At 34.7% G+C, this 20,438-nt stretch overlaps 2 protein-coding genes across 3 annotated transcripts; both read left to right on the top strand.

Annotated features, from left to right (window-relative positions):
- Positions 1–3,975: 3,975 nt before the first annotated feature.
- Positions 3,976–10,981, top strand: LOC117925184 (FRIGIDA-like protein 4a). Of its 2 annotated transcripts, none has more exons than XM_034844104.1 (3): positions 3,976–4,961; positions 9,921–10,114; positions 10,211–10,981. In XM_034844104.1, exons 1-3 carry the CDS (start codon positions 4,112–4,114, stop codon positions 10,784–10,786), a joined length of 1,620 nt encoding a protein of 539 aa, XP_034699995.1. In that variant the 5' UTR covers positions 3,976–4,111; the 3' UTR covers positions 10,787–10,981. The 2 variants fall into 2 exon arrangements, with proteins under 2 accessions (XP_034699995.1, XP_034699996.1); XM_034844105.1 differs by having other exon boundaries at positions 3,977–4,961; positions 9,939–10,114.
- Positions 10,982–15,664: 4,683 nt separating this feature from the next.
- Positions 15,665–17,191, top strand: LOC117924956. Its single transcript, XM_034843709.1, has 2 exons — positions 15,665–16,778; positions 17,099–17,191. The coding sequence occupies exons 1-2, from the start codon at positions 15,695–15,697 to the stop codon at positions 17,131–17,133; spliced, it is 1,119 nt and encodes a 372-aa protein (XP_034699600.1). The 5' UTR covers positions 15,665–15,694; the 3' UTR covers positions 17,134–17,191.
- Positions 17,192–20,438: the final 3,247 nt, after the last annotated feature.

Here is a 20,438-nt window from a genome sequence, read left to right as displayed (position 1 = left end):
CTTTTTCCAAAGGGAATTCACATGCTATGAAAGGGGTTAGCCTTGGAAAAAAGAGCTTGGCTCTTAGATCGAGCCAAGCTTTCATCCGTGAGGTAGGTTGAGCTTTTTATAACATTCGATCATCCTCATTTTAGTGACCCTTTCCCGTATTAAACATAGGTCATTCCCTGCTTTGTGATCCAGGTCGGTCTGCAGTAGCAGCTTCATTGCAGGCAGTCTGCAGGTTTGAGCTAACTGGGTGTTGGTTGATTTTTAGTTGCGGAAATGGCTTAGCTTCTTTTGGCTCTTAGTCAACCACAGTGGGCTAGATCCTGATTACTTTAACTAAAGTCATTTTCATTCCATTTTTCTTGTCTAGAGGTTTCTTAATAGGAAGTAAATGCTGGAGCAAGTTGCAACCTGACAAATTCTTTGAAAAATTATGCTGACTCGTTGGGCATCATAGAATGATAATACCCTTTGAATCTCAACAAAGATAATGACAAAGAACGCGTCCCACGTCACTCCATCTGCTGGCCAAATCAATTTGCCCTTTTGTGAGCTTATGCATTTGAAATTGAGTACAAGATGAAATGAAAATTTCCACTTCTAGTGCTCGTGCAATAGCTTGTTGAGATATGGACTCACATATTTAACAATGATACATGACTAAGCTATTCGCTTATTGATATTTATTTTGTATCAGTTTTCCATAATATGGGTCATCTTATGTGTAGAGCCCATTGCCATCACGGGCCTTAGATGATGGGCCTAAGACTTGTGAGGCCCAATAGCCAAAGGGTATGGTCCTAAGGCATGGGGGTATAAAACCAAAGGCTAAGTATCTGTTCAATCTTATCACATCATTTGAAATAAGAACAGACTCGTTTTCTCTCCCGCTCGTCTGAGAGAATTCAGAAAGAGGTGGTGCCCTCCACAGTCTTAGAAGATCCATACTTTGTTCATTCAACACTCAAAATGTCTGTTCAGTCTTATCACATCATTTGAAATAAGAATAGACTCGTTTTCTCTCCCGCTCACATCGTTTGAAAGAATCTAGAAAAAGGTGGTGTCCTCCACAGTCTTAGAAGATCCATACTTTGTTCATTCAACACTCAAAATGGAATCAGGTTAGTTCAGATTCTGTATGTTCCCTTTCTATAGAAATGTTTGACATAATTTCTTCATATGATTCAACATGCGATTCCTTTCTAATAATTGGATACAATCAATATGAGGATCCAACATAGCCCACTTCAATTAAGAAATTGTTAGGAAAATGATTTTAAATCATTGAAATTCATTAACACTAATTTAATCACTCAATCAAATTGATTTGATTAACGTTGGTTTGATTTGGTTCAATTCATTCTAAAATTTAAAATTCATATTTTTTTTGGACATTTAAACATCATTTAAAAAAAATTAATTTTAAATCGTAAATTAAATTTTTTTAACACCTCAATTTTTTTTAAATCATTACTTTATGAACATAAGCTTATGAGGGTTTTTATATTTTACACAAAAAAAAAAAATACTATTATTTTTTATTTTGAAAACAAAAGGTTTATCAAATGGACTTTCACACTCAATTATAATTGAAAAATACAATAATTTAATTCACAACGGTACACATATTAATTTATACAAATATGTATAATTGGTTCTATTGATTCAAATAAATTTTATGTTTTTAATTTTTAAAACTAATAGTAACTCTTATATAAAAAATAAAAAATTTATACAAACACTGTATATTTATCTTATATATTTTTAAAATATTTTCAAAAATTTTAAAATTTGAGATGGTAAAAATGATTTGATGTCCCGATTTAGAAAAAAAAATAAAAAAAAAAATCATTATTATTTTATTATAATTTTCTAAGAGTTTTGTATCCCATGTGAAAGTTACTTTCATATTAGATTTACTATCATTTTTCCATTTAAAAAAAAAAAAAGTGTTTCCAAATAAGCAATTAGTTCTTCTCCTCTTTCCTTCTAGATATGTCTTTTTTTTTTTTTTTTCTAATGATAAACATAAAAATACCTTGATCATTTTAGAATCACCTCTTTAAATCAAGACTTATCCTTACAATTTTTAAATCTCTTCTACATCTTGGATGAGATGACCATCTCATTATTTTTAGAAAACATAATTAAATAAACGAATCGTAGGTGTATTTAATATGCCTACTTCACGAAAAAATTGGCAGACTTAACGAAGTAGTTTATTTATTACTAAAATTGTTGAAGCAAGCACATTAGTCGACTAATATTCTCTAAGTTTCATCCTTAATATGAGATAGGGGATCTAATGCATTTTCGACACCTTGGGATTTTGATACAAGGAAATGATGCCCTATTCTGCAAGGTGATTCTGACCGACTATCTTGCAAGGGCTTGCTTTTGTGTGATTTCACAATCTCTCTAATGAATCAATTTTTTTTTTAAGATTTGTGCATGGAATTTGTATCCTAATACATATGCTCTTCTCACCGAAGGAGAGACATGAATTCCCACTTTAATATTCAAACAAATAAATGTGAGAGCATAAGAGACTATGTTAAGTAATTTATCATGCCCTTGTTCCAAGTAGAAAAATTTGACAATGTCACGACTTAGATAACCTTCAAGTATGGTTTGCTAGTGAGCTCAGGCTTGTACATGTCTCTTCATAAAATGAAGTCACTTATCATAGAAGAGACTTTTACTAAGGCCTATGAAATGTGCTAGCCCACAAGAGAACTTGACAACATTTGTCTTTCAAATGGTGGTAGCAACTAATGTAAATAACAAAAAATTTGAAGCAACACTAATGGATTCCGAAGGAAAAAGATATAGAACAAATTGGCAAACTATAGCAACTCAAGAAAAGTATAAGTAACCTTGAGGGATTTATACTTTATATTCGCTAAGTTGATGACACCATAAGTCTTTAAAGATTTGTCCAAGTTATCAAATCTCGTATAACCTCCTCAACCACAAAGAGGCATGTCTAAAAAGTATGTTATCAAATATTATGCTTATAACCTTATTTAAGGATATTTGTCTAAGGTGTGCTTAAGTTTGAAACATGTGGAGGAAATGTACACTAACAAGGAGCAATTGTGGAATTTTGTGGTTACGAGTGGTTAATCACCTTTCAAGGTTGCTATAATAAGATTTCTTTAACAAAACCTCAAAGATAGGTGATTTTGATGATTTACAGCATAAATGAAATTGACACAATTGAAATGTGAAGCGAATCAATATCCTTTAGATTAATAAAATTAGAGTTTCCTCAACAAAATCTCTATTGTGCTAAAATTATTGGAAAGTGTGATTCAACTTATAAAAGCTTCCACTTTGTCCTTATAAGTGATAACTTTGTTTCTTTTAACGAAAATCTCTCCCACCAACCTCTCTTAGACTAACATAATCTTTCACAATACCGGACCAAGTTAAGGGATCATAAAAAAAATAACTCATACATCTTAACATTTTTTACTGAGTTAGGGTGTTTTGACTCACACAATAAAAATTTTTGCTCCGTAATTTTTTTTTTTTTTTGGGGGAGTTGTAACTTGTAAGGTGTCTATAATATAGGAATGGAAGGATAAACTTCTCCATTTTGATTTGAACACTATGTTCTAGGGGTTGAACAAATTCAATGCTAAACCAAACTTTTAATTTTGGCAAAATTTGTTTCCAACTCCTTGGAGGTTCTTCAAAATCAAAATGGTCAGAACCAAGAAGGAAAAAGAATAATCAAGGACGCAACAAATTGTGGAGAAAAATAATGTTTCCACAAGAACATTGACACATGGCCACACAATTTTATTTGATTATGTATTTAAGTAAATAGGTTTTGCGCTCTGGCCGGAGCGGCACATGGTGGTTCATGCCGCTGTTTTATTTGGGTTCGGACCATGTTTTCTAAGAAAGCGCTGTTTTCACATCCTGAAAACGACGTCGTTTGCGTGTCATCAAAATCCCCCACAATTTAGCAGAAAAGAGAGAAGGATATACCCAACATATTAACACATAAAAATGAACACTACTCTTGTTCTGCTCGCGATTAGGGTTTAGGGTTTTTAGCTTCAGAAAATCTTCGCACCAGCAGCAAGCTCAAATTTCTCCCAACTCTTCGCCAATGGCTATCGACACCGACCGAGTTCAAAAACTATTCGACTCTCTGGAAGCCCAAAAGACGATTCTATCCACATGCACCCAACTCTACAAAACTCTCTCCAATCATTTCTCTTCCCTCCAGCACTCCCTTTCCCAGAAATCCAGTTCCCTTGACTCCAAATTCCAAGCCCTAGAATCTGACTCCAAGAAAACCCTCGAATCCCTTGACCAGCGCGAAAATTCTATACCCGAGCGCGAGTCATCTGCTGCCGCCCGCATCGAGGAGCAGAGGGAGGCAGCGCTCTCCGAGTTCGAGAAGGCCGTCCCTGAAAATGCTGAATTATCGGAGTGTTTGAAATCTTACTGCCGCAAGATGGATTCTTCAGGTTTGTTGAGGTTTATGGTGTCGAAGCGGAAGGAGTCGATGTCGTTAAGATCGGAGATTGTGTCCGCGATGGAGGAGTCGGTGGACTCGGCACGGTTGGTGTTAGATGCAGTGGAAGAATTCGTTTCACAGAAATCGGGGAAAGTTGGGATTCCGGACAAGCGTTGGGCATGCGGAATGCTGATGCAGGCATTGTTTCCTGCAGCGGAGTTGGGTGGGAAGACGGTGCCAAAGCCTGCATTTGCCAGGAGCGTGGTGGAGAGGGCGGCCAGAGTTGCTGAGTTGTGGAAGGGAAAGATGGGTGATGGAGGGGAAGGGAGCATGATTGGTCCAACAGAGGCAGCTATGTTTATGCAAATGGTAGCTGGGTTCGGGTTGAAGCCAAAGTTTGATGAGGAGTTTTTAAGGAAACAGGTGCTGGAGTTTGCCTCAAGGAGGGATATGCCGAAGCTGGCCATTGCATTAGGATTTGGGGAGAAAATGGGAGGTTTGCTTCTGACTTACTAATTATTTCTTGGCGAGCAATGTATATATGTGTGGACTTAAATGTTAACGTCTTTGTTTGGTTGAAATTTGGTTGTGGTTATGGTCTGTTGCAAGGTTTACTTGTTAGTATTTGGATTGCGGTTTTTTATTGTGCAAGGACAAGTTCATTCATGATGTTTTGTGATAAAAAGTACATCTATATGGTTTACCATAGTTGCCACTGTTTGTTTGTTGTTAATCTACAGAGTTTTCAATTTTAATATTGAAAATGAAACGTCTCAAATTTCTGTAAGAAAATTAGAAAAATATGTTAATTGGTATATTTGAAAAAAGAGGCACAACCGTAGTACTCAAGAAGTATAGAAAGACACTAAAGAAAAGAAAAAAAAAACAATGAAAAAGAACTAGAGGAATCACTAACAAGCCTCAACTGCTCCTAAACTATCTATAAAATCTAAGACAAATACTGAGAAATATTCTATGAAACTTAACGGAACCACTAGATCAACCAAATAAAGATTTTTAGGACCAACTCCTTAGCTTCAATTTGTAGACTCTTCCTCAAATTTGCACAACCAATGCTAATTAGCAAGCAATTGACCTTGTCCTCTAAGCTAATCAAATGTAAGAATCCTCTCCAATGCTACCTACCAAAAGAAGAGCCAACGTCTAGCAGTGCTGTTGGTGCTCAAATCTCCCTCAGCAGGAACGAACAGGGAGAGCCCAAGGAAAGAGAGTCACAGGACTTGACTGAAAAAAAAAGGATCCTTCTCCAAGACTCCAACCTCAAAGATAGCCAATAAGGGTCCCCTTTTATCATCTGAAGACTGGATATGCTATAGAAATGCCGCCATCATCAAATAATGATTCTAATGAGCTTAGGTTTCTAAGCTACCCAAACATCTGCCACTAAAGCATCTTTTTGAAAACTGGTGCGAAAAAGAACTGGAAAACAGTCTTTAGGCTCTAACTCCCAACACAACACAGCATGCCAAAATCTAGTCAGGTCATTACCCATCTAAATATGCAGCAAGGGTCAGAAATATTCTAACTCTTCCCGATAGCTTTCGATAGGTTTCCATTCTATACTTCTCTTTCCCCTCCTTGGAACTCCATTTCTCTCCATCTCTCCAAACTTTCCTGTAATAACTTGCCTCCCTGGGTTGTCATGCTTCCCTGCTCATGATCAAAATCACTTCCCAAACAAGACCTTATTAATGATTGAAAGGATCCCAATACCCAAATCAGCTTTGTGATTATAGTAGCAAGTGCTAACTATTTGACCAGATGATACTGCCTCTTTTATGCTTGCTCCCTGATAAGAGATCACATTGAATCTTCTCAAGCCTATTCTCTAGTTTCTTTTTTGTTTTGACGCTTCTAACTTGATGATGCTTGCTTTTTCTAGGTTTTTAATTGAGAAAGCTTTGCATGCAGTCCTATATAAGCTGAAGGATCATGATGTGAATTGTGAAATTGCATCACTACATGATGTTTTATTGAATTTCCTAAAATATGGAACATTGGAACTTTTTGGTACTTAGTAGTTATTATAGATAGATAAGAAGTGTCAATTTTTTGTATCTTTTATTTTTAAAAATTTTGCATGTATAGCTAATGCAATTTTAGCATGGCATGTTTTTTTCTCTTTAAAGATGTATGATATAGAAGATCCCTTAACTGGGTAAGGAATACATCAAGGAAAGGGATACTTGCCTACGCCATACTAGGACTTCTAAGATGATTAGATGATTGTCCAGGACAAGGACTTAAGTAACTACCCACTTTATCCACCTCTGTCAAGCTCACCTGGTGTTGCACTACTCCCACTTTTGTGGATTTGATAGTTTCAGTTCCAAACATCTCATTTGAGTCATGTTTCTTTGTGCAAGAGGCATCTCATGCTAAATTCTTAACCATTAATCAGTTGATGAGAAGAGGGTGCATCTTGGTTAGTGGGTGTTTATATTGTCAAACAAAGAGTTTGTTAGCATATATTGCTTTATTGTGTTGTAACTTGAGCACTCTGAGATTCTCTTTTTCCCATTTTGAGAATTTTCTGGGTTTTGTCTTGTTCAACATAGGGTTTCTTTTTAGTTGGCAAGTGGTTTTGTTAAGAAAAGGAAGAGGAAAGTACAAAAAGTTGTTTCCTTATACTTGTTTTGGTACAACAGGATGGTGTAATTGAAAATTTCTTGAATGGTTGGAGTTGTCTGTGTTATGGCTGAAAGCTCTTTTCCTTGGCGACCATACGCTAGAATCATGTGCATTAAGGGCTGCTTCTGCTAGGCAATCATCTTCTAATTCATTTTTTTCTACAAACCTAGGCATTTGACGCTACTTTGAAATGTTAACCTTCTTTGCTTCAGAGAAGAGTGGATGATCTGCTGGCTCTTGCACAAATTTGTAAAGGTTTTTGTGAACCCCCAATTCTGCATTGGCATGAGAGACAGGAGCCCTAAGGTCCACCCTGATTTCATTTAAATTCTGTAGATTGGAGTTAGAGCATTGTAGTTTGTAGAAGTGGGAGATTGATTTGTTTAAGCAGTTAGGGTAAATAAACTAGGTAGCTTGCTTCTTGTTTCTTAATATGGACTTTCAAGTAGTATTTCAGATGGGAATACAAACAAGTAAACTAGCTGGCCACATTCCCAGCAACTTAGTACCCTTCTTTCACTTACAGCTATCTAACACATTCAGGGGCTGTGTAACTGCTGTTAGAACGCTTTTCTTAATTTGTTATGGATGTTGAAAAGTGAAGATTGGTTCTGTACCAGGTCATGGTGATATGCTTGATAAAGGTTTGTTTTGTTGATAGCATTTTATGATGTAGGATGTGTAGTAACTGTTGTCACAATAGGGGTCCTAAGGTGTGATATGAATTTTTTTGGATAGCCATTTGTTGGTTTGAATTCATGCTTGGGACCCTTGTTGGACCTTGGTCTGTTCTTTGGGTCCCCTTTTTTCCAAATGTGCTGGGTTTGCCAACTTTTGGTGTTTTTACTATATTTTGCTTATCAAAGAAACATCTACCATCTTACATGTGATGATAAGCTTATTTAATCACTTCTCTATGATGCTAATCCCATAATCTTGTTAGAGTTTTTAATTTGATAAGGAGCCAGTCAGGCCAGACTGATGACAACCAATATGCATCACCCATCCCAAACTTGGTTTAGTCCAAATTTTTTGCTGGAAATCTTTATATTGAATGATTTGATGTTCATCTCATGCCTAGCTGACATGATGGAAATTAAGCATTAGCTGTGGTGATAAAATGTTGATTCTGTGACGGATTTTGAGTCAAGTTTAGAATGAAACCACACAAATGCACAAAGATGAAATCACCTAGAGATCTTCAAGAGTAATTGTACTCTAGAAAGACTATTTCCTGCCTGAATAGTATCATTGCATGCTGCCTCATGTTCATCCTGAGAAGTTCTTTTCCACTTTTAAAAAAGGACTTGACCTAGAACTCAAAGACCTACTTCCTTTCTAAATTCCTGCTCTCTCCCTCCCATATGTGCTTCAGTTGGTTGCCCCTTTTATACCCATGTGGGCATGGTTTGCACCTTTTTTTGTTTAGGCACTATTCGAATAAAAACGTTTTTGCCTATCAAAAAAATAAAAAATAATGATGCAACCTCTCAAATCTTTGATTTTAGTGTGTTATTGTCCATTGGTTGTATATTTTGTTGCCTTTTTTTAGTAGAAATGGTAGACTGAAGCCACAACTTTAAAGGTATTTTTCCTCACTGTAAATCATGCCGATGTGACATCCTCCTATTTCCTACCATAAGCTCATTCGTTTCTCAAACTCATTTAAGAGCTCCACGTTTCCCTTCTGCAAACCTCACCTCTAGCATATGGAGTTCTCAAATATAGATTTTTTGATTAATTTCTTTTCCATTTTTTTATTTTTATTTTTTATTTTTTGGTGATAACCACTACTTCAATGAATCAGTTCATAATGTAAAGCAACACATAAATAGAGATGCTTAAATTAAAAATGTTTTGATAATTATAGGGAGAATGGTTGGTGTTATGAATATGAAATTTATTTTTAAAATTTTTGTTTTTTATTATCTAAAGTTGAAACATTCTTCATACAAAAGTAAACCATTTGTTTATGTAATTATTCATGATTTGATGGAGCCTTTCTGGGTCAAGAAATTAATATGCTTGAATGGATTTTAACAAGTTGCTATTATCCATATGCTATTGTGCCCTCTTGTGTAGGCACTGGTGATATATTAATATTTGCCTATCATAAAGGTGCTATAATCCATATGACTACAATTTAGGGGAAAGTCAAGTAGAAGAAAATGAAACCTTGAGAAATTAAGAACACAAGGAAAATAGAGAATGCAATATGGCTGGAAATTAAAGTCAAGGGTGCATTGTTTCTTGAATTATAGTCAACTAATGTTTGTGTCTATTCCCCCACCTGCCACCTGGATTTATCATATGTCTGCTAAATCCAAAGAAATGTATGTTCTTGTCATATGATTGACTGTGTGTTCAATTCCCACCCTAGAAGGTGATACTAGATTTCTCAAAGTTGATTATGAACTCTAGTTGAGGATAAATTAACAAGAAGAAATAGGAATGAGGGCAGAAGCTTTGGTACATTTTATATGTCTTGTATATCAAAAAAGAAAAAGGGAAAAACATTCACTTGTTGGAATATTTGTTTCTGGCATAGCTAATGAGGTATTATGAGATTCTGGTCTTTTAGCTTAGCGCAAGACATCAATTTGGACATGGGGATTGTATAGTTGACACTGAATGGTTGAACTATATGGTTTGGTTTATTGTGTGTTGTTGAGTTACTAATGTTAGAGAAAAATGAGGTAGGATAACAACAAAATACAAATAGTTTGCTTTCAGTTCTAATTTCATTTCTTAAACAGATGTGTCTCATTAGAGGATGCATTTCACTGAATATGCTTCATTGAAGGAACTTGTGTTTTCACAGATATAATTGATGAATTGGTGAAAAGTGGTAAAGAGATTGAGGCAGTGTATTTTGCTTCTGAGTCTGGGTTGACTGAACGGTTTTCACCTGTCTCTCTGCTCAAGTCTTATCTCCATAACTCAAGGAAGAATGCTACAACTATTTTGAAGAATGGCAACTATAGCACTGCAGCAACGGTATGTTTTGCATCTTCTTATCTTTCTCAATTCCCAATAGTTTCTTCAATACTGATTTACCATCTGCAAATTTTGTTAATCTGGTTGATGTTTCAGGAAGAGTCTGGGAACGTAGAGTTAAATTCAATAAAAACCATAATCAAATGTGTGGAAGACCACAAGCTCGAATCAGAGTTCTCCATTGATAGCTTAAGGAAACGGGCAACCCAGCTGGAGAAAGCCAAGGTAGAGAGAAAGAAGAGTTCAGCAGGTGCAAGCAAGCCTCCCAATAAGCGAGCCCATGGTGGTGGCAGTGGGAGTGGCAGTGGCCGGGGTAGTGGACCTTCAGCTTTCCGTCCAGCCAAAGCACCTAAATTTTCAAACTCCACTTACCCGTCTTTCGGCAGAAGGAACCCAGCTCCTCCTCCCCAGCACAGCCCAGCGGGGAGATATTCTGGCCCATTCAGCTACCCTGCTCAAGGTGTCTATGATGGTCCCACCCCACCCCCTTATGCATCTACCTACGGTGGGCCTCACCCCCAAACGCCCACCATTCCTCAACAGCACTACTCACTCTCAGTGGATGATATGGGAGCTGGTGGGATGAGGGCCAGTGGCTCGTATGGAGGACAGACTAGCTACAACGCATATGACTACGCTGCAGCTGCTCCCCCCACTTACCATACTCAATAGTCTGCAAGTTAAAACACCAGAAAATTTATTAGAGGATTGTATATTTTTTCTGTCAAGGTCCTTTTTTTATCATGGAGCCCTGTTTTTGTCGTTGGCCTTTACTTTTGATACTTTTGACCTAGAGCTAAAATCTTATTCATAGGAGAAGCCGAATTCTGGATCCTCAAATCTTTCATCTCTTTGTCAAGTTTTATATGTAGGCGGAGCATCTGTGGATGAATGTTGGTTTCGGGATTTTTTTTATAAAAAAAAGTGAAAATCTTAAAATTGTCTTCTAAAGAATATAAATCTTAAATTTTAAAATTTATATTCAAACTGGTTTTTTGAAAGGTAATCTTTATATGATGTTATTACATCGAAACAAATTATTATTTTTGGAAACATTTTTTCAACTTTTAAAAATTCTTAAATTATTTTTATAATAATTATTTTTTACAAATATTTTTTTGAAAGAGTGATACAAATAATTAAAATCTGTTTCTACTACATCAAATTGGAACTAATGCCATGACATACAAGCTATATCTGTAAGGTAAGTCATTAATGGGCAGTAATTTGGGAAAGTTAAAAGCAATTTCTAGAATTTGAATGGTTTTTTCAAACAAAATAAGTTTTAAATTTTTGTTTATAAAAAATCCCTTAAAATTATTTCAAAATAATATTTAGTAGATTTTTTAAGGAAAAAAAATGATATAGCCATGCATTGAAACAGTAAACAAATTTTGGGAACTAAAAACACCCTTTTATATTTTATTTTTCATGATAAGTGCAAGAGGAAAGATAAGAGTTGTAAAAGATTTTTCTTTGTTCATCTTTGTTTCGAGTATGAACTTCATCGAAAAATTTAATGGGAGGAAGTATAATTCATCTTTATTACAAGTTTATACTTCATTGAAAAATTCAACAGGAGAAAGTGTAGAGAGAATACAAATTTTTTTGGAAGACAAAGAGTGAAATGATTCAAAAATTAGAGAGAAATGTGATTTTGAGAGAAAAAAAAAAAAGGTAATATGGAGTCATTTTTTAAAAATAAAGGTCATCCATCTAATAACCAAATATCCTATGATAGCAAGTGGAAATTGACTATGGTTATGGAAATGGAAGAAAATAAATTTCAAAAAGTAAAAATTTGATATTGAACCATCAAGAATTTTAACTAAACAAAAAGCTAGAATTATAAAAAATAAAAAATAAAAATAAAATTATGATCATTCACTATGACTTTGACACCAAACAATAAAACAACATAACAAATGTTTTTTTATTTAATTTATTGCTTCATGTTTGACATGCTTCATAGGTGCTACTCATTTATATCACTAGGCACCCAACAAAATTAGAACCTTGTTAGTGGAGATAGTATACTCCACTAATTTTTTTGGGTAGGGACTTCTATTTCCAAGAATGATAAACTCATAATTGGAGTTACTAATGGATATCCTTTCTACAAACAAGTCTTATGGGGGTAAATTCTTCACATAATGTGGAACCTAATATTAGTTTGATAACAAGTGGAAAATGATCAAGGATCAAGGAAGTGGAGTATCCTAATTCAAGAGAATAAATTATAACAAGTGAATTTTTTTTATTAAATATTTAATTGCTAATAAAATTAGGAAAAAAATAATATAAAATGTAAAATATAATTCTTGTGTCATATATATTATTTTATGTAAATATGAAATTTAAAATTTTACCAAAGCAAAAAAGTTAGAATCAAGGTAAAGTTTTTGGAATCATAAGCAAAAACTAAAATCATGTTATAATCTTGAAGTGAAAAATTAAAATTTAGAATAATATAAATAATAAAATAATGTGACAAATATATATATATATTTTTTTTCTTGTGATAAGGTTTACAAAATAATTAAATTTTTTATTTAGCATTGATATGAAAAATATTATATCCTAAACCTCTAAATAATAAAACTCAAATTTTAAATCTAAATCTTTAATTATCAAATGTATTATCATGATTAATATTTAAAATTATCAAGTGTTTTATTTGTGTCAAATTATTGTCAACTATTATATTCCTTTGGTGGATAATGTAATTGCATTGAACCTCAACTTCCTGAGGATGTTACAAGTATTAGAAAGTTTGATTTCAGCTACCTTAAAAAAATTAATAATATTTAAAACTAGTCATCCATTTGTAAAGTTTCATTGAACTGACCACCATTTGTTATTTTATAGCTTGAATAAAAAATATTTTGAAATAATTTTAATTTTATTTTATATAAAATTGCTATTTACATAAATAATGCTAATTGAAACTATTGAATGTCTTATAACTTCAATAATTTTTATAAAAATGATTGTTAAATTATACCTCTTGATTTTGTATTTGGATTTGAAAACTTTTTATCCATGAAATTGTATTATTATTATTATTATTATTATTATTTTATTGAGCTTTGAATTCATACTTCCTTGTTGACCATTTTTATTGTATGATATCCGACGTCGCATAGGATAAAAGTTTTTGACATTATATATTTATGAGTTTCTCTTAACCTTATAAAGATGTTTTAGAGGCATGAAGGTTTATTGGGCCTATAATGAATAATATCTACATGAAAAATGAGTAAATCATTATAAATGACATTAAAGCCGATCTCTTGTCTTGATACGAGAGTTTATTTAATCTTGTAAAAAGTATCAATCTACATAAGGGTTTGATTATGTGATACCTCACATCAAGTAGATATATATATATTTTTTTACATTATATATGTGTGAAATCCTTTTTAACTATACGGATACATTTTAAAGTCAGGGCCACTTAGATCGATAACATACAATATTTATATAATTGAGAGCAAATTGTTATAGTTTATTCAATGTTCACTAATATTAGTAATATTATGAATGGTTTACGTGGTCTTACTCACTGAAATTGAAATATGGGGAGAATCTATGAAATAATTAAAAATGCTTTCATATCTAAATGAATATTATTCCATATATGTTTTTAATTTGGGCATTTGGTTTTTATTATAAAAATTATATTTTCTATGTAGTTAGTTCTCAATCAAAGGATGGTTAAAGGTTTTACTTGAATCCTTTGATGCTTGATCATTGACTAACAAGTTTTAGATTGATTATCCCAATGTTGAAAAGGAATTTTAGAGATGGGTCTCATGTTTGATTGTTAAAACTAGATAGAAAATATTTAAAGTAAATTTTATACACTTAAAATCTGATTTGAAATTGTAAAATCAAAGTTTTAGATTTTAACTAATTTTAAAAGACAATTTATTCCTAGAGTGACCCTTTAACAAGCCTCTATTTTTTTAGTGGACTTAAAAATTAGAATTGTGATCATCTTTAAATGCTTTCCTTTATATGTTAGTTCTATTAAATATTTTAGACCACTCCTTAGTTTCAATTTTATGTATGTACTTTAGGTTTTTATTTAAATTCAACAAATGAGTTTGTTATAGGGAGAATTATGTTTTAGGGGTAGATGGACCCCCAAATTAACAAAAGGTCCGTGTAACTCTTCAAATTGAGTCCAAGACTCAATGAAAGTATGAAAATTGAGTTGAAGGATATTATCCTTCAGTATTTCAAAAAATACCCTTTGTTGATTTTGAGAAAAAAATTAATATTTTTGAAAAATACTTTTATGTAATTTAATATTTTTTAAAAAAAATACTTTTATTTAATTTAATATTTTTTTAAAATAAATTTATTTAATTTAATATTTTTTTAAATAGTTTTATTTAATTTAATATTTTTGAAAAAAAATTTAATTTAATATTTTTGAGAACCACTTTTATTTAATTTAGTATTTTTGAAAAAAAATTATTGAAAAAAAATTATTGAAAAAACATTATTTAACTTAATTTTATAAAATATTTTATATGTGTTCTTAAATGGTATATTTGTCCACTACTATTTCATATCCTTCAACTCAATTTGAAGAGTTATATGAACCTTTTGTTAATTTTGGGGCCCATCTACCCCTAAAACATAATTCTCCCGTTGTTATTTTGATTTAAATATTGTTGAACAATTGTCTCTTTAATTTTTATTAATTAGTAATAAAAAAACTACAATATACATAATGACTTTAAAAGATACTTCACGTAATAACTTGCTCTGGCCAATGTAAATATTAATTGATCTAAGTGAAGGATCTCTTACAATTTTAAAGCGCATTTACATTACCAAAAAGAATTTATATATTTACATATATATTGTGAGATATCACAATCACCTTTTATATACACACGATATTCTCACCCCTATGCATACATAATGTTTTTATTGTGTTTACGAAATTGCAAGGTTAAATAGATAAACATTTTTTTGTGAGGAATCAAATAGACTCCTAGAGTTGATGATCAATTATGATATAATTTGTAATGATATTGCTTCCAACTGTATAAATTTGATCATTTTTAGGTTTAAAAGACCCTCATGACTCCTAAGTTGTCTACATGTGTTGGAAATCAAGCCCACGTCGCCTTCCATCCTGTGCGTTCCTCCCCATAGTTAGCATCCTCTGTTTACTTCCCTAAATTAGTGTAATATACAGCCTTTATTATAATTGATTTAGGAGTAATTCTAGCAAGGTAGTTTATTCACTTTCCATGTAAGAGTTTATTCTCTTTCCATGTAATAGTTTATTCACTTTCCATGTAAGAGTTTATTCTCTTTCCATGTAAGGGAAATTCAGTCCGGTGATAGTGTACCAGTCCGGAATTGTCTCATATCTGTAGGTTATTTATTTATGCTTTCTTTCATTGTAAAGTGAGTATCATAGAATGAATTGAGTCTATGTTCCTCCATAGTTAGTCTTCAAATTCTTCATGGTATCAAAGCAGGTTTAATCCTGTCTCATCGTCTTCATCTTTAGTCAGTTTTTTTTTTTTCTACTCAATTCTATTCTTCTAGGTTATGCCTAAATACGGTCCAGCCTTTGGAATGGCTACCAACTCATCATCCTCTACTTCTGATATCATCATCTCATCGTCTTCATCCTCTCATCAGATGGAAACCTCTCATCTGCCAATCACAGCCCATAAACTGAATGGGCAAAATTATTTGCAATGGTCTCAATCCATATTAATGTTTATACGGGGAAAGGAGAAAGATGACTACATCACCGGAGCTTCGGTGGCACCAGAAACCACAGCATCAACCTACAAGAAGTGGATAGCAGAAAATAATATGGTCATGTCCTGGCTAGTCAACTCTATGACCCCTGACATTGGTGAAAATTTTCTGTCATTTGATACTGCCAAAGAAATTTGGGACATTGCAAAAGAAACTTTCTCAGACAAGGAAAACACATCTGAAATCATCCAGATTGAAGGCATCCTCCACGATTTGCGTCAAGGAAACCTTACGGTAACTGAATATTTCAATACTCTTACTCGTCTATGGCGTCAACTTGATACGTTTGAGGTTCATAACTGGAATTGTGTTACAGATAGTTTGTTGTATAAAAAGATTGTCGAAGGGAAACGTGTGTTTAAATTTTTGTTAGGTTTGAACAAAAATCTTGATGAAATCAGAGGAAGAATCATGGGAGTAAAACCTCTACCTAGCCTCAGAGAGGCATTCTCTGAAGTGCGTCGCGAAGAAAGTCGGAAAAATCTCATGATGGGATCCCATCAACAACTGAATATGGCAGAAAGCTCGGCTCTTAAGATTCAATTCGCTCCTTTTGACAACCGTCAAAAAATTAAAGGAGGTAGACCTTGGTGTGATCATTGCAGAAAGCCGGGACACTCAAGAGAAACTTGCTGGAAGATTCATGGAAAGCCAGTAGATTGGAAGCCACGTCAACCACTTGAGAAAGAAGGACGAGGCAATCATGTGGCTACCGATGAACAATCGCCACAACCTGAAGCTAGCCCTTTTAATAAGGAGCAAATGGAGATGCTTCAGAAACTACTGTCTCCTCTTTTGTCAGTACAGTCACAAACTGGCTCATCTTCCAACCAGCTCATTGGTTCCGGAACCTTGGCTCACAAAGGTAATTTTTTGAGTGCCTTTACTGTTGGTAAGAAACGTAAAAAACCTTGGATCGTGGACTCAGGAGCATCTAATCATATGACGGGAGATGCGACAATTTTTGATACATATAGCTCATGTCCAAATAATTTAACAGTCCGAATAGCAGATGGTTCACTATCAAAGGTTGCCGGAACAGGTTCAGTTGTGCTATCAAGGGATCTTACTCTCAACTCTGTTCTCCTTGTTCCTAACTTGGACTGTAATCTATTGTCAATTAGTAAACTCACTAAGGAAAAGAGGTGTATTACTAATTTTTCCTCCACTCACTGTGAATTTCAGGATTTGGATTCGGGGAAGACGATTGGCAATGCTGAGGAATGCTCTGGACTCTACATCCTTAAGGAGCTCCATGATCCACAAGAACAACCTCAAATGGCAATTGGTAGTAATTCTTTTTCGGTTTCATGTCAAAATAACGATAGTGCAATTATGTTGTGGCACTATCGCTTAGGTCATCCAAATGTTATGTATCTCAAGCATTTATTTCCTTCATTATTTCATAAAAATCCAAAATCCTTTGAGTGCGAAATCTGTCAATTATCAAAGCAAGTCCGGTCTCATTTTCCCATTCAACCCTATAAAGAGTCTAGTCCATTCTCAATGATTCATAGCGATATCTGGGGTCCGTCAAGAATAAAAGATGTAACTGGTACTAGGTGGTTTGTCTCATTCATAGATGATCACACTAGATTAACTTGGGTATTCCTCATGAAAGAAAAATCTGAAACGAGTCAAATTTTCAAAAATTTTAAAAATATGATTCAGACCCAATTCCAGTCAAAAATACAAATTCTAAAGTCTGATAATGCTAGGGATTATTTCAACTCCATTCTAGGAGAATTTCTAGCACAAGAAGGGATAGTTCACTTAAGTTCATGTGTTGATACCCCACAACAAAACGGAATCGCTGAAAGGAAAAATAGGCATTTGTTAGAGGTGGCTAGATCACTAATGTTCTCCATGAATGTTCCAAAATTATTCTGGGGGCAAGCTGTCCTTACGGCAGCCTACCTCATCAATAGGATGTCGTCTAGGGTACTAAAATTCCAAACACCTTGTCAAACACTCCTAAAATCCTTTCCGACTACTCGTCTCATCTCCACCGTCCCACCCAAAATTTTCGGGTGCTCTGTCTTTGTTCATATCAATCAACAACATCGAAGTAAACTTGATCCTAGGTCACTCAAGTGCATCTTTCTTGGGTATTCTTCAAATCAAAAAGGGTACAAGTGTTACTCTCCGGTCACAAGAAAATTCTACAATTCAATGGATGTCACATTTTTTGAAACCCAGCCTTACTATCCCAAAAACGATATTCAGGGGGAGAATTCAACTCAGGAATATCAAATTTGGGATCTTGAGTCATTCAGTGAGTCACCCATCATCACTGAAAATCACATTCCTCCAGAGTCATTTAATCAGCCCGAGTCCATTGTTGACTTGTGGGATAAGGAGCACATCCAAGAGGAAACGGAGGAAGGAGCACTTTCTCAACAAACCCATGAGGCTGAACCGGGTCCTAATCCAAGCAAACTTCCAGGTAACAACGCTCCTGATGGTACTATTGATTCCGAGTTAGAAAATGATATCACTTTCTCAACAAACCCATGAGGCTGAACCGGGTCCTAATCCAAGCAAACTTCCAGGTAACAACGCTTCTGATGGTACTATTGATTCCGAGTTAGAAAATGATATTCTTAATATGCCCATAGCTTGGAGGAAAGGAATTCGATCATGCACTCAGCATCCCATTGGAAATTTTATTTCTTATGATAAGCTATCACCTACGTTTCGTGCATTCACTTCTAGCATCACAGAGATACAAGTTCCTCGGAATATTCAGGAAGCTTTCAAGTATCCTAAGTGGAAGGCGGCAGTCGATGAGGAAGTTCGGGCGCTGGAAAAGAATGGTACATGGGAAATTACTGACCTCCCAAGAGGTAAGAAACCAGTTGGGTGTAAGTGGATTTTCACAGTAAAGTACAAGGCAGATGGTAATGTGGACAGGTATAAGGCTCGGTTGGTTGCCAAAGGATTCACCCAATCCTATGGCATTGACTATCAAGAAACTTTTGCTCCAGTTGCCAAGCTCAATACTATTCGTGTACTTTTATCCTTAACAGTTAATCTCAATTGGTCACTTCACCAACTTGATGTGAAGAATGCCTTCCTCAATGGTGACTTAGAGGAAGAAGTTTACATGGACATTCCTGCTAGACTTGAGACGACATCAAACTTCAACAAGGTTTGCAGACTCCGAAAATCCTTGTATGGTTTCAAACAATCTCCCAGGGCCTGGTTTGAACAGTTCACTAAGGTAGTGAAAGGGTACGGTTTCGTTCAATGTCAATCCGATCACACATTATTTGTGAAACACTTCCCAGAAGGGAAGCTGGCAATTATCATTGTATATGTGGACGACATAATTTTGACAGGTGATCATGAAGAGAAAATTGACTTACTTAAAAAATTACTGACAAAGGAATTTGAGATCAAGGATCTTGGAAACCTCAAGTACTTTCTCGGAATGGAGATTGCTAGGTCAAAGAAAGGTATAGCAGTCTCACAACGCAAATACGTTCTGGACTTATTGAATGAAACAGGAATGCTAGGATGCAAGCCGGCAGAAACACCTATGGATACAACTGTCAAACTGGAAGAAAGTGATGGAAGTACGCCAGTTGATAAAGGAAGATATCAACGTCTTGTGGGGAAACTCATCTATCTTTCTCATACAAGGCCAGACATCGGCTTCTCCGTTAGTGTGGTAAGTCAATTCATGAATAATCCAACCGAAAAACACATGACTGCTGTGATCAGAATATTGAGGTACCTCAAGATGACACCAGGAAAGGGTCTCTTCTTTCAAAGAACAACAAAGAAAGAGATTGGGATTTTTTCAGATGCAGATTGGGTAGGTTCAGTGACTGATCGGAGATCAACTTCAGGCTATTGTTCATTTGTCTGGGGGAACTTGGTTACATGGCGAAGCAAGAAACAGTCAGTGGTAGCCCGTAGCAGTGCTGAGGCAGAATTTCGTGCTATGGCACAAGGTATCTGCGAGGGAATCTGGTTGAACAGGCTGTTAGAAGAATTACGGGTTCCATTGAAGCATCCCATGGTGTTATACTACGACAATCAAGCTGCCATCAGTATCGCTAAGAATCCGGTTCATCATGATCGAACTAAACACGTGGAGATAGATCGACACTTTATCAAGGAAAAGATTGAAGAAGGAGTTTTCAAAGTCAGCTACACTCCGACAAACTGTCAAACAGCTGACATTCTCACAAAAGCTCTTGCTCGAGTTAATTTCGAAGATCTGACAGGAAAACTTGGAATGATCAACATCTACAACGCGGCTTGAGGGGGAGTGTTGGAAATCAAGCCCACGTCGCCTTCCATCCTGTGCGTTCCTCCCCATATTTAGCATCCTCTGTTTACTTCCTTAAATTAGTGTAATATACAGCCTTCATTATAATTGATTTAGGAGTAATTCTAGCAAGGTAGTTTATTCACTTTCCATGTAAGAGTTTATTCTCTTTCCATGTAAGGGAAATTCCGTCCGGTGATAGTGTACCAGTCCGAAATTGTCTCATATCTGTAAGCTATTTATTTA

Source organism: Vitis riparia, chromosome 11 (genome assembly GCF_004353265.1).
Source record: "Vitis riparia cultivar Riparia Gloire de Montpellier isolate 1030 chromosome 11, EGFV_Vit.rip_1.0, whole genome shotgun sequence".
In the NCBI taxonomy this organism is placed as follows: Eukaryota; Viridiplantae; Streptophyta; class Magnoliopsida; order Vitales; family Vitaceae; genus Vitis; species Vitis riparia.
Note: the sequence above shows the minus strand (reverse complement) of the source record. Positions and strands in the feature narration are given on the sequence as shown.